At 38.3% G+C, this 14,683-nt stretch overlaps 5 protein-coding genes across 5 annotated transcripts; 4 read left to right on the top strand and 1 right to left on the bottom strand. All coding sequences in view use genetic code 12, as the record gives it.

The window, feature by feature from the left end:
• Window positions 1-1,086: 1,086 nt before the first annotated feature.
• Window positions 1,087-4,002, top strand: CHS2 (chitin synthase I; the record flags this gene model as incomplete). Its single annotated transcript, XM_051813771.1, has 1 exon — window positions 1,087-4,002. One exon carries the CDS (start codon window positions 1,087-1,089, stop codon window positions 4,000-4,002), a length of 2,916 nt encoding a protein of 971 aa, XP_051672643.1.
• A 799-nt stretch (window positions 4,003-4,801) lies between these two features.
• On the top strand, window positions 4,802-5,965 carry CANMA_001771 (putative cystathionine beta-lyase; the record flags this gene model as incomplete). Its single annotated transcript, XM_051813772.1, has 1 exon — window positions 4,802-5,965. One exon carries the CDS (start codon window positions 4,802-4,804, stop codon window positions 5,963-5,965), a length of 1,164 nt encoding a protein of 387 aa, XP_051672644.1.
• Window positions 5,966-8,682: 2,717 nt separating this feature from the next.
• On the top strand, window positions 8,683-9,792 carry CANMA_001772 (uncharacterized protein; the record flags this gene model as incomplete). Its single annotated transcript, XM_051813773.1, has 1 exon — window positions 8,683-9,792. One exon carries the CDS (start codon window positions 8,683-8,685, stop codon window positions 9,790-9,792), a length of 1,110 nt encoding a protein of 369 aa, XP_051672645.1.
• Window positions 9,793-10,171: 379 nt separating this feature from the next.
• CANMA_001773 (uncharacterized protein) lies at window positions 10,172-11,962 on the top strand (the record flags this gene model as incomplete). Its single annotated transcript, XM_051813774.1, has 1 exon — window positions 10,172-11,962. The coding sequence occupies one exon, from the start codon at window positions 10,172-10,174 to the stop codon at window positions 11,960-11,962; it is 1,791 nt and encodes a 596-aa protein (XP_051672646.1).
• A 134-nt stretch (window positions 11,963-12,096) lies between these two features.
• Window positions 12,097-13,389, bottom strand: CANMA_001774 (N-acetyltransferase; the record flags this gene model as incomplete). The annotated part of the gene is made up of 1 exon (XM_051813775.1): window positions 12,097-13,389. The coding sequence occupies one exon, from the start codon at window positions 13,387-13,389 to the stop codon at window positions 12,097-12,099; it is 1,293 nt and encodes a 430-aa protein (XP_051672647.1).
• Window positions 13,390-14,683: the final 1,294 nt, after the last annotated feature.

Consider the following 14,683-nt stretch of genomic DNA (forward strand, 5'->3'; position numbering starts at 1 on the left):
GATGTAAGTTCTGACGTTGAGAAAGAAAAGAAAAGCTAAGAAAGCATATCCATGCAGTGTGTTTACATGGTGTCATAAAGTAATTATCCGATTGGGTGATTTACTGGCTGCAAGATAAATAAAGAAAAGAAAAGACATTGTTATGGATTTACCACAACTAAAAGAAAGTGTGTGAGGTGATGTTTTGTCTCAAGATTGCAAAAAAAGCACTAAAGAGCATATATGACATTGAGTTTGTGTAATTTAATAGACGGCACGTGAGGTTGTCGTGAAAAAATTATATGTCGTAAAAATTAGCATTTCATAATTTTTTTGATGACACTCACTCACAAACAATTTGTTTTAGAAACTTCGCCCTTTTTATAAATCTGGAAGGGGGAGCCGAGGAATGATGCATGACGCAAAAATTGGCTTAGGTACAAAGAAAAAAGACAATCAGAACAAACATCATCATCACTAACTTTTTGATGATTGAGGGTCCCTTGGCACATTTTGCTACATGTCCAGATGTTTTGCATTTCTTCTCTTTCTCTCTCTCTCTCTCTCTCTCTCCCTCCGTGGTATATATGTATCTTAATGAAGTACTATCCAGGGACTCTGAACGTCGTAGAATAATGAAATATGACAATACTCTTCACCCTGTCCCGTATCCCTCTGAGGCTGAGACAAAAATCAAACAAAGTTAAAAAAAATAAAAAAAACGATCTGACCAAAATTACACAAAAATAATAAAAAATGTAAACAAACTATTACATCCATACACACATAATTATTGTAGTACATCATTTCTAAATTTAAAACACGCGCACTTTACAACACACACTGAAAATTTTATATCTATATATCTATATATATCAATCAATCAATCAATCAACACACAAGGGGCAATAGATTGAAATAATAGATTGAATCTATATATACCACCAGATATCTTTTCAAACACCTACTACTACTACTACTACTACTACTACAAGTTACTACTTACTTGCACTTCCTATTTACCGTCTCATAACTCCCCCNAGAACAAATGGTGATCCCAACCACTTGCACCCCAATTACAATAACACCAATTCAAACCTATATAGGATGCCCTCAGATGATTACGATGAAGATGATAACCTGTCTTTAGAATTCTTGGATCACAATGTTAGTCATATGAGTAATACTCCCTTGACTCAAGGGGCATACATCAACAACCACCACCACCAGAACAATACTTCATCAAACTCAGTAAACTTTGCTGAGCCGGTACCTCCACCTATATACCAACAGAACCAGTCGACTACTTCCCTTCATGAAGATTACTACAACCAACCTATTTTCAATGCCCCACCACAAGTACAAGGTGATCCATTTCAAGAAGACTACGAAATGCAATACCAAGGATACAATGCCAACTACAACCACGCATTTGTTCCTCATGCTTACTCCGATGATGATCAAGAAGAAAGAGAATTTGATCAAAGAATACAGTACAACCAATTTGAAGGTGATCATTACGACTTGGCCACTGCCAGTTATGTTGATGATGATGCACAACCTGACTTTGTGCCTGTCCCTGTTGGAAATTTAATTGATGAAGAACACGAAGAGGTCCCCGATAGTCCTTTTGGTGATAATGTCGATTTCCAACAACCACCTGACGAAGAAGAAGTTCGGGCAAAGAAACCCATTCGTGCATCAGGTATCAATGGTCATTTGGTACTTGATTGTCCTGTTGCAGATGAGCTATTATCTAAATTCCCCGACTACAACCCTGATGAAAAAGATGGTGGATTGTCACGAGAATTTGCATTTATGAGATACACTGCTGTCACATGTGGTCCGTCAAATTTTTACCGTGATGCCTATATCCTAAGACCGGTACACTATCCTATACCAAGACAAACAGAAATGATGATTGTGATAACTATGTATAATGAAGATGACATATTATTAGGAAGAACTTTGAAAGGTGTTTTCAAAAATATAAAATATCTTGAGTCAAAATCACGATCATCGACATGGGGTAAAGATTCCTGGAAAAAAATTGTCGTTTGCATAGTTAGTGATGGTCGAACCAAGATCAATGAACGTGCACAAGCATTGTTGGCCGGGTTGGGTGTTTATCAAGAAGGGTTGGCTAAAAGCAGAGTTGATGATAAAAAAGTGCAAGCTCACATGTATGAATATACCACTAGGGTAGGCATTAGTTCTGTTTCCGATGACGTTGTCAAATTGACTACTGAAAAAATTGTCCCCGTACAAATGTTATTTTGCCTAAAGGAAACTAATGCTAAAAAGATTAATTCTCATCGGTGGTGTTTCCAAGCAATTGGACAAGTTTTGGATCCTAAGATTGTCGTATTATTAGATTGTGGTACCCAGCCAACGGGAAAATCATTGTACAAGCTATGGAAAGAATTTGACAATGACCATCGAGTCGCTGGTGCCTGTGGAGAAATCATTGCCTCGTTGAAAAAAAGACAAATGATAACTAATCCATTAGTATACGGACAAAATTTCGAATACAAGATTTCCAACATTTTAGATAAACCCACCGAATCGTCATTTGGATTTATATCAGTGTTGCCAGGGGCATTTTCAGCATATAGAAACATTGCTTTGCAAAATGATATAAATGGACGCGGCCCATTGGAAAAATATTTCAAAGGTGAGTTTCTCCATTCTTCAGGTGAATTGGATCCTCAAGACGATGAATATGAATTGAAACGGACATTACTTAAAGAAGAAGCAGGTATTTTCACTTCTAATATGTACTTGGCCGAAGACAGGATCTTGTGTTTTGAATTGGTGGCTAAACAAGGATGTAATTGGGTGTTGCGGTACTGCAAAGCAGCAAGAGCTGAAACTGATGTGCCTGAAGGGCTAGCTGAGTTTATATTACAAAGAAGAAGATGGCTTAATGGGTCCTTTTTCGCGGCTATTTATTCGCTTGTTCATTTTTTCAAAGTTTGGAAAAGCTCTCACTCATTTAGCCGCAAGATGTTTTTGCATATTGAGTTTTTCTATCAATTGATTAATTTGATTGTGTCGTGGTTTTCCATTGGATCGTATTTCCTTGTTTTTCGCATCTTGACTACATCATTATCCGACTCAGATTTGAGTTTTGCTCCCGGCAATGTCCTTTCGGTGATTTTCCTTTGGCTATACTTAGCCTCCATTGTCACTACGTTTGTTCTCAGTTTTGGTAACAAGCCAAAGGGAACCGAGCGATTCTACATTGTGATTGTCATTTTCTTTGCCATTTTAATGGCCTACATGATATTTGCCGCTATTTTCCTTGCTGTTCATGCAATTCAACAAATTTATAAAGACCAAAGTTTTTCCGTCCTGTTGTTTTTTGAAAATGCCCAATTTCGTGACTTGATCGTGGCTACTGCATCAACTTATGCATTATATTTCCTTGCTTCATTCTTATACTTTGAGCCATGGCATATGTTTACGTCATTCATTCAATACTTGCTTCTTTCGCCATCGTATATCAATGTGCTCAATATTTATGCTTTTTGTAATATCGATGATGTGTCATGGGGTACAAAGGGTGATGTGGGTGGTAAATCATTAGGTGAAGCCAAATTACGTGAAGATGGTACTTTTGATGTTAGTGTGCCCATTTTAAAAGAAGAAATCAATCAATCGTATTTGAACCAATTGGAAAAGATTCGCGATCCAGCACCACCACCAGAAAAACAAGTTGAAGTCAACACCGAAGATTATTATGCATTTATTCGATCAATGACGGTACTCATTTGGATGATTTCCAATTTCGTCATTGTTGCCGTTGTGTTGGAGACGGGTGGGTTTAATCAATTGGATGGAAGTTCTTCCACTGATGACAGTACTGATTCAACAACGACAACAACGCGACTGGAAATCTTCCTCACGGTAATTTTATGGACGGTGGCGTTCATGGCGTTGTTTAGATTCATTGGATGTATTTATTATTTGATTAGTCGGATGGCAAGAAGAATGAGGCGCAGTGAGCATGCAACTAAATAGAACAAAGAATAATTAGATATCTAAATAACTTATTTTATGAATAGGGCTGTTGTAGGTTGTAGATGAAGTAATCTTAAGGCATTTGGAGTGTCGTTGTTCGTTGATTGGTGGCAATCGCCGTGTGTATGGATACATGTATTAAAAGCGCAAAATAAAAGTGCGCATTGGTCTTGATGCCCTAAAAGTTACGGATTAACTGCAGTCCAATAAAAAAAAACACCAAGGCTTGTACCTTACCTTTGTGAAAGAGTCAGATGAGAATTTAGAATGAGCGATTATGCAACGTACACTCTACAGAAGATAGACTTGAGGACATACTTTGTTCAATTAATTGGCTCATTAGACTAGGGGGAAGTATCTAGTGCTAGTGCTGTGAATAGTAAAGCTAGTTTGAATCTTAGTTTTCACTGTTAAAGAAAGAAGGCTCTCCTTTGCTGCTACTTCGAAATGAATCGCTTTTGTCATTTTACTCTCAAACGCCGTAAGGGATCAAAAAAGAATCTCATTTATTAGCAAAACGCAAAACTTAGCGCGCATTGGATTCGATGCGAATTTCGGATTTAATCGTACCGTAGTTAGAGATTATTCACTTTAAGGAACAATATGAGAGAGCTACCAAAAGAAAAAGAAAAAAAGACTCACAATTTGCACTCAACAAATCTCCGAAGTCAGGTCCATCTATCTTTGGCATACTATATAAACCCACCCAATTGTTCACACTTTTTTCACCCCAATCAATCATCGACGACTCAACTCAGAAGAACCAGCTGCTAAGAAAAAAAAGACTGCTTTACCTACAATGTCTCATTTCTCAACAAAATCAATCCATGGAGGTGACCACGTCAAACCCACCAACGACGTCATTTCACCAATCCACATAACAACCACCTACAGTTACTCGTCCAACCCTGATGAATTGATCCCTGGAGGATTGACCGACCCCACGACACTCGTCTACTCACGTGAGAATCACCCCAATGCGGCTCAAGTCGAAGCCATTGTCGAAGCTATTACCGGATACCCCACCGTGGTGTACAATTCCGGGTTGTCGGCATTCAACGGACTCATTACTCACGTCAACCCCAAGGCTGTAGCTATTGGACAAGCGTACCATGGATGTCATGGCATTGTTGATGTTTGGAAACGTAATTTTGGTACCAAGGAGATTGATATTGATGATGGCGATTACTCCCTTGTTAAAGCTGGTGATTTGGTTCATTTGGAAACTCCAGTTAATCCATACGGTACTTATTTCGATATCACCAAGTATGCCACTAAAGCACATGAAAAAGGGGCGTTGTTATCAGTTGATGCGACTTTTGCTCCACCACCTTTGTTGAATCCATTTGATTTTGGTGCTGATATAGTTATGCATTCGGCCACCAAGTTTTTCGGTGGTCATTCTGATTTATTAGCTGGGTTGTTGTTAGTCAAAGACCAAGCCACTAAGGAGAAGTTGTTATTGGACAGGTTGGTTCTTGGTACCAATATTGCCAATTTGGAAAGTGCATTATTAGTTAGAAGCTTAAGGACATTTGAATTGCGTGTTGCCAGACAAGCTAAAACTGTTGCAACCATTGTTCAGTTCCTTAATGAGAATAAAGCCAAGTTCCCGCAATTAGACAAGATCTATCATGGATCATTACAGACTGATGATTTCATAGCTAAACAATATCCAAATGGCCACACCCCAGTGTTTTCCATTGAATTGGATACTGATGCGCATGCTAAATCTTTCCCATCGAAATTGAAATTATTTCACCATGCCACTAGTTTAGGTGGCGCTGAGAGTTTGATTGAATGGCGTGCAATGAGTGATGATCACATTAGTAAGAAGTTGTTGCGGTTGTCTATTGGATTGGAAGATCCTCGTGATTTGTTGTTTGATTTGGTTAATGGGTTGACTGAAGGAGGAAATGATGCCAATGCATTGGTGGAAGAGATTAAGAAATTGAGTGTATAAATAGTATGGTGGCAGAACTATTATTTAATAGACCTTTTATTACTAATTAGCCATTGTAGAAAGAGGTGGTTGACCAGTTATTAGTGGCCCATCTTTGCCGAAAACTCATTTACAATTAAAGCCGAACGAAGTTCAGGCGTGTATCCTTCTTCTCTTTAAGAGAGATTTTGGGGCCGTGCACGGAAAACAATGGCCACAGATAAAAACCAAAAAGATGAAACAGGAAAAGAATTTAAAATAGTAGTAAAAATGTTGACTCTGAAAGGAAAGGAGCTAATCAATGTTACAAAATTTAGCCAAAATAGCTGACAGTCTTGACAATTTATCAACTTAGTTTCAGTGATGGCGGCTACGACTACATGGGACGGTAACGACGCCACGCCAAGAGAAAAGAACAGAGCATAGATTTGTTTACCCCTGACAGGTCGTGTCTGGGTCTTATTTGTTCCTCGCTGATAAGGATGGAGCAAATACTTGGAGGTAATTTCCTGGTAACCTGCCTCTATTATGAACGGCACTATTTGATTAGACCAGATCGTGAGATGGTAAATTATGCTGGTACCCCTAACCGGGTTTTACCTCTAATCCATGATAACCAAGAGATGGGATGAGATCCTCTTTATGTTCTGCTATTTTTATACAATTCTCATCACAAATTGAACTTCATTCTCTCCTGGGAGGAAATGAAGGCATATTGTAATCATACATTTATTTAAAAATACGATGAACACTTTACTATGTGTGCGTCAATGTATTTAGTCGAAACGTGTTGTCACCCCTCTTCGTGTAGTAATGGCAAATCTTCGACAAGGTAGATTACTTTTCTCGATAGCAAACTTAATGGTGATTTGAAGATTTACTATAGAAGTAAATACACACGTACAACGTGCAGTGTTATTATTCTCAACTGGTATTACGTCATCCAGGTAGAAATTTGTGAAAACAGAGTTGGAAGAGAGTCATTCATTTCGGCGTTAAGTTGGACAGAGAGGGTGATATCATATTTTTTATTACATTTTGTAATCTGTTTTATTCACCACTCAAATAAGACAAAAACTAACTGTCTCCACCGATTGGTAACCATGTGGGTGGGAGGAGCCAGAAATTAATTCTGCATCGTGATACGGTAGTTATTAGCTTTTGTGAGTGTTCTGATTTGCAGTTAAAGCCTAGTTTGACTCTAAAGTTGTTACTAATCAGAAAACAGTTTTGAGCCAAGCCTCAATCGTGTTTTTTAAGGTACTATGCATAATCTAATCAAAGATGAGAGAGAAAATGGAAATAGAAGCCGAGATGAAACGAATGACTACATTTCCTCGACTGTGAAGTTTAGTGTTGTATCTTTTCTAAGAACGTGCCTATCAATTCTTCTTATCGTTGCAAATAAACTACTATCGATCCGAGATTGATTCTGTATTTCGGCTTTAGTCGCGTTTATCGCCGACAAGTATAAAAGATTCAATTAATGCGTCGCGCTTATGCTTTCCCGTTTTGTGTTACTAGATGACCCCAGATAAATACTGATGCCATATACGAACTTGTTGGCTAAGCCCACCCTCTGACTATTGCCGAGAGTCATAATGAGTAAAGTTATACAGAGCAAGTGGGGACTCTTTATCTTTAGTGTAGGTAGCTTCGTTTGCAATGGAACCTTTGTTAGTGGGTTCCAATTACTAAGCTCTAGAAAAAGAATTTCCGTTATTCTCGCAACATACATAGGGACAAAAGCTTCAAGAACTGTGGAAATCACCATTACATCACCACTTTTGAGTGGGTTTTATTTCGGTTATATTGAGTTTTCTTCTGTCATGTGGTTTGTTTGTTTGTTTTTTTGATCATGACTTTTTTTCTGTATTCCCATTCTAATTCCGTTTTTGTGATAGTATCGAACCGAGTATCGACAAAACGGCATGGATGAGGGTACAGCCTGCTTGTACCTTATCGAATCCTCAATGGTTTTTGAAGAATGTTTAGTTGTTTCAAAACTTCGGTGATAAGAAGTTTTAGATGGCTTTTATTTGATTCTCTAGAGCACAATGTGGTTAACTGAAAGATATGCTAAAAAGTTTATGAACATGTACAATTGATTCCTGGGGTTCTCCCCTGCTTTAGCTCCATTTTTCCCTACATGGGCTCAAAGCTGATATATACTTCTGGAATAAGAGAAGATTATATGGGACAGTTCCTCGGCACCAAAGTTTAAAATCCTCTCGAGAAGGAGAGCTAATGCGAATGACGATAAAGATATATAATTTGTTTTCTTCTGCCAAGCCTTCCTTATAGGTTATGCACAATAAAAAACATGTTTGTGTAATTATTAGAATCACTTTAAAAGACAATATGATTACGTAATTTATTACTTAACGGTTCAGTAGAACAATTTGAAAAAGAAAAAGAAGAAGAAAGGGCTGATCACTTTTAGTACGCTCCTTTGTACAGCGCTTAAAGTAATTGTCTTACCTCAGCTATTACTTAATATTCAGTAATACAGTCTAACTACTATTAAACTACTAGAGATTACATAATATACACAACACAGAGTGCAAAGAAAAGCGCTAGGATACAAAAACAAAAACAACACACGACGAGCCAAGGAATATAAAAGGATAAACAATTGTCCTTTCAATTCCTCCCTCAAAATTCAACCTGTTTATTCCCACCTTCACTTCACCAGGAAATAACAAGTTATTACAACTACACATACATACTTTTTAACAATGCAAAGCGCTAACGATTCTACTACTGTCGGTGCTGATACCCACTCCACTGATTCTTTTGATCCAGTTACTTACAAGCAAAAAATGAACACCATCTCAGAAGAGCCATCAGTCAAGCCAGATATGGTTTTGAAAAACTTTGCAAAGACTTATGAAATCCCCAAGGCAGGCGGTTATCAAAGCTTTATTTCCGGTTTAGGTTCATGTTTTGGTCAATGCGGTATGTTTTGCTTTTTATGTGAAAACCCATACAAGGAAGTTGATCAAGGTGAGGTTGGTTTAGTGCAAACTTTTGGTAGATTATCGAGAACGGTTGAGCCGGGATTAAGCTATGTCAATACATGGAGTGAGAGATTGACAAGAGTCTCAATCAAGATCAACATTCGTGAAATCCCTGCCCAAAAATGTTTGACAAGAGATAACGTGTCTGTTGTTATTACTTCTGTGGTGTACTACAACATCATCGACCCAATGAAGGCTATATTCTCAATTCAAAACATCGACAATGCTATTATTGAGAGGACACAAACCACTATGAGAGACGTTATTGGTGGTAGAATTTTGCAGGATGTTGTTGAAAAGAGAGAAGAAATTGCTGAATCGATTGAGCAAATTATTGCCAAGACTGCTTTCGACTGGGGTGTCAATATTGAATCGATTTTAATCAAGGACTTGACCTTGCCTGACAAGGTTCAAGCTTCGTTATCTATGGCAGCTGAAGCCAAGAGAATTGGTGAAGGTAAAATTATCAATGCCAAGGCTGAAGTTGAAAGTGCCAAATTGATGAGAAAGGCTGCTGATATCTTGGCTTCTAAACCGGCCATGCAAATCAGATACTTGGATGCTTTACAAAACATGGCCAAATCTCCTGGTACAAGAGTCATTTTCATGCCATCGGCACAAGAAGTTGAAAAAATGGCCGGATCGAATATTGGTGATGTCTACACTGACAAGGGTAAAGGAAAGCTTCAAGATTTAGAGGAGGATACTGATTGGGCTGGATCCGAACATGAAAGAGTTGCTTCGCCTCAACGAAACATTCCAGTGGGAATAAACAACAACAGACACATTGCCGACACTGTTGCATTACAAGAAGCTATGCACCATTAGCTGGAGTAGGAAGTCTTGAAGATACCCCTATTTGTGACCCTTGTTAATGACAGAAAATAAGAAAATCAAAAAAAAAAATATAGGTATATTTGCTTTTATACTTTTACATATTCTGGTATCTTAATCTTAACGAGTGACGACATTTTCCACTAAAGTTATTATTGTAGTTGATGGCTGAGTAGATTACCCTTTCGAGTAAAGTTCTATAGTCGTGTCGTATGCATACACGTTACTCTTCATTTGCGACACTGACGTAGAAAAAAAAAAAAGATCTCAAAAAGTTCGTCGTTTTCTGACTTTGCCCTATGCAACACACAAACCAATAATCATTCGCTCATCTTTACTTCACCACCCAGTACACCACTGATCACAAACTGAGATGAATTGGTACGATGTAAACACTGTTGGCAATAGGAACGAAATTAGTCCCAATAAAAGTCCCAACAACGATAGCAACTTTCCCCTGACTCCAACTAAATCACGACTAAATTTCAACCACATAAAACATTTGTACCCAGATAAGCCACCTCAGATCACACACAGTGACAATAATAGTTACGAGAGTCTACTAGCTGTTCCCAACACCAATCGTCATCCAAACTTGTCGCTTGATTCGATTCCTTATGAAAATGGAGCCTCCGACGAGTACGAATCAAGCATCCCTTTAAGTTTAACAGCGCAAGAATTGACATTGCAAGAATCGAAAACGTACATGAGATGGTATAGCGACATACTAGCAAGAACCAACAGTCGAACAATTTCAATTTTTGATGTGTTTAGTTTCCTTACCAACTTTAAGATTGCCGGCTCAACAAGGGAGCAAATAAGTCATATCTTCCACAAGATCAGCCAAAGCATCAACATAGGAGAGTTTTTCGCTTTGCTAAGAGTAATAAGTCATACTTTAAGAGGAGAAAAACCGCTGCGCAGATTGATCAAAGTTGTGGCTCCGGTGCCGACTCCGCCATCCATTTTATCGAAAAAGAGACTCAATGATGAGGAAGACAGCTCCAATGAAGATAGAAGTGATGCTGAGGTTGACAATGAGCAGAATGTCAAACTGAATAGCGATACAAAGCCAATGGCTCCGCTTGACATTGATGGGTTTACCCAGTTTTTGTTAACTGGGGAGCGACCCGGATCCAACTCCTCCTCCAATTCCAATTCCAATTCCAATTCTAACTCGCGAAAACGCAAGTCTAAAAAGGTTAAATTTTCCGATCAAGTGGATGTGCATGACGATTCAAATTACTTGACGCCAATGGAATCACCACAACCTGTGTCGCAAAACCCACTTGACTACACATTGCCCATGGACCAATTGCTCAAACAGATGCAAAATAGCCAAGAACTGCAAAACCCACAGGAGCGAGAAGAGGAGAAGGAAGTGTTGAAGGATGTTGAGATTAACAATTTCCAGAACTTGAATTCGGTGGACACTGTGTCTGTTGGGGGCACGCCAGTTCCTCCATCTGATTTCGGTGGGGGTGCCAATGGACAAGACGATAATTTGTTGAAACCAAATATGACGGGCCCGGCGCAAATGTCGAAAATGTTCTCCAGTCTTCAACCAGACTTTGGCACAGGTGAGCCCGATTTGAAGCCATTGAGACCAAATGCAACTGGTCCTGCTGACATGGCAAGACTTTTTTCGCCACCAGCGGTGCAGTCTCATCAACTGCTTCCACAAATGCAACAAACACTCTCTCCACCACCAGTGTCACAACCACAGCAACCGCAGCAACCGCAGCAGCAACAACAACAACAGGAATTGCCCAAAATATCCCTTCTGGCTTTTACCTCACAAATGACTGGTCCAACCATGGAAAATACATTGCAAAACGGGAAGCCACCGGTACCACGTCATAGATCGTTCTCATCACCAATACCGAACAAGCCTGTCCCACCACCCCCACCACCAAGAAGAAGGAATGCTAGTGGAAGGGGTATATCGTCTCCACAACCACCCCAGTTTCAGCAATCACAACTGCAGCAGTATTATCCGTCGCAAAGTCAAACACAACAACAGCCACCTGCATTACCCCCCAAGATTCCAAACGTATATGCTTCAGGAAACTCCAGCAATGACTCTACCGGAAATATTTTAGACGACTTGAAAGCATTACAGGACGAGGTTGATAAGATAAGGAACTTGACCGGCGGATTTTAAAAGATGGTTCACTTTCTTTTGCATTGTATAAAAATATTTAGTCTATTATAGGGAGAAAAAGGTACGATTGATAGAAGGCGCTCTATAATGTTTTATAGACAAATAGTATATACACCTCGATAACTTGATTTTTTTCATGTAGCTGTATGTTTAGCATTTTCAATTTCTTTATGAAAATTGATCATGAATTCATCAAAATCTTTCTCAACTTCATCAACATAAGCGAATACAATATCCATACCATCTTCCCCACTAGCCACATTCATTTGCAAATGAGCGGAAAATCCACATCCTTGACTAAACCAACATTGCGGTACAGGTAATTTACCGACATTACTAATTTCCATTGTATGTCTTGAATGGGTCCCAATTCTTTGACCAGCATAATTGCCTACATTGACCAATTTAAGCAACGCAACACGATTGAAAGGATCGCGCGATTCCAATTCGTCGGTTAACTGAGTTGAGATTGTCGATGATGTTGATTCGATTTCAAACGGTGGGTCAAGGGTAACTGTGCACTCGGCAACAACCACTTGATACTTGTCGGCTGGTGAATACCTACGACCATTCAAGGGGATGGTGGCATCAAAGGAGTTGTTTGGATGTACTTTCAGAAACAGATTGAATGTGATGGCAATTAACCATGGTGTTAATGTTGTATTTAATGACTTGACGTGAGTTAATATTGACTTGAGGGTGGTTGGATCTATATGAATAACTTTAAAGTGAGTAATTTGATCAACGACGATTGGGGCTGTCTTGAACAATGGAAATTTAGTCTGTGGTTTAAACCAAGATGGGGCTACGGCCAATTTGAAGACATTTTTGACTGTTTGCCAAATGGGTAATGAATACAAAGATGAAGTTGAATCGACTGGTGCTGGCACTGCAGTAATTTCAACCGCTTTGACAATGAAGTCCAATGGCACCAACAGGTCCTCAATACTCTCCAACTCCTTCAACTCTCCAAGTAAATCCTTGTGGAAAAAACACCCACTATTGCCATCGAAATATATATGTGAACACACAATCGTCACATAAGGTCCATTGAGTATCACTTTCCATAACGGCTTAGCCTTATTCAATTCAAAGTGGATCTTGTTCAATTCAGCAAAGAATTGGTCATTGATATAAGTCTCTTCTGGGACTGATTGTACAGAAATCAAATCATCAAACTTGATATCAACAGGACGAACAGAATAGTTTCTGTAGTCATTATGATCCTCATCATCAGTGGTTCTAAAGTAGTTGCATGCAAGAAGTGGATTCTTTACAATGATGTTGTGCACGGCATGTGCCAATACTGTTGGATTGATTGATGATGCATATTTGACGGTCACGTTGAAATTTGGGTAGTACTTGTTATCAACACGACATAATTGGTAACGTTCCATGAACGAAGGCGGACGTAAAGCTTGAGTCATTGCCACTGCGTATGATCAAGAGAAGTGTAGATGTGGTGAAAACTCTCGAACTTCTATGGTTCGTCTGAACTTTTTTATAAAGAGGTTTATCTCGACAACAAGTGCGTGGTTCTTTGCAAACAATGCGATAAAAAAAACAATGCGATAAAAAAAACAATGCGATTTCCGCAACAAAGTAAGTAACTATAAAAACGCACAGAACAAAGGAACGGACAATTCCTCTTGACAAATGCTGGTAATACCCAGAAGAGCTTCATATTGATTCATGATCGTTTTAGAATACTGTCAACCTCTAAACAATAGGGCATTATTTTCGGCAATTTTAGTTACCCGGCGCTAATACATTACAGAATTTCTTTTTTCGTCAATTTTTGGTCTGGTTAGAGGTTTCATGGTGCCTGTTAGTATAAAAGACGTTGACACTCACCTAAAAGTTACATAGCTACTTCATATTCAAGAGTGTATATACGTCAAATTTAAATAGTGGCAACATAACACTTACTTTTTAAATGGTTCAAGAGCTTCAACTGAAGTGTTTTTGGTAAATTTAATGGGTGTCATTCCTACTAATAAAAATTATATATATAATATCGTATTAAACGTATATCATCCGAAATCAAAACCTAATTACTGTAATGTTTAGAACATTTCCTTTCCTCTATATATGGATTTAAGTCATCACTAACTAGTAAATTTATATTCTCCATTTTAGGTAATTCGTATCTTTCTTCTGGTGGATTAATATAACATTTATTTTCAAGATCCATAATTCTTAATAACTTGCCTTCTTTTCTGCTTTAATATTTGCATCTAAATAATTATAAAAATTGTTCCAATCAAAAATAACAACAGCTTTTAAATTGATATTTCGATCAAATTTCTACATTTTTATACGATTAAAACATAATCAAAACCATAAAAATGAAGTCATTTATTGCGAACCTCGCTAAATATTTCCACATCAGCAGTTTACACAAATTACACTTTTGCTTTAGCAAGAGCTGCAACCTGCAATAGTGCTGATCAAGTAGCATTAAATATTGTTTTTTGGTTGTAAAAGAAAAACAAAATCATAACACAAACAAAAAGGTTCACAAGCTGTTAGAGGAAATTAAAACGTGGTTAATTCCGCAACCTAACCGTCAGTTTCTAGTTATGGTACCAATATTATATCTGGTTATTTATGGGCTGGAAGAATGGTTCAAAATTCTACATCTGCCAATAGCGATGCTCGTTTTTCTTCTCCACTCAAAACCTTACCCGGCACTCCCCATTTGCTAATCTACAAACCCGC

This window comes from Candida margitis (genome assembly GCF_024628925.1).
Source record: "Candida margitis strain CBS 14175 chromosome Unknown scaffold49, whole genome shotgun sequence".
In the NCBI taxonomy this organism is placed as follows: Eukaryota; Fungi; Ascomycota; class Pichiomycetes; order Serinales; family Debaryomycetaceae; genus Lodderomyces; species Lodderomyces margitis.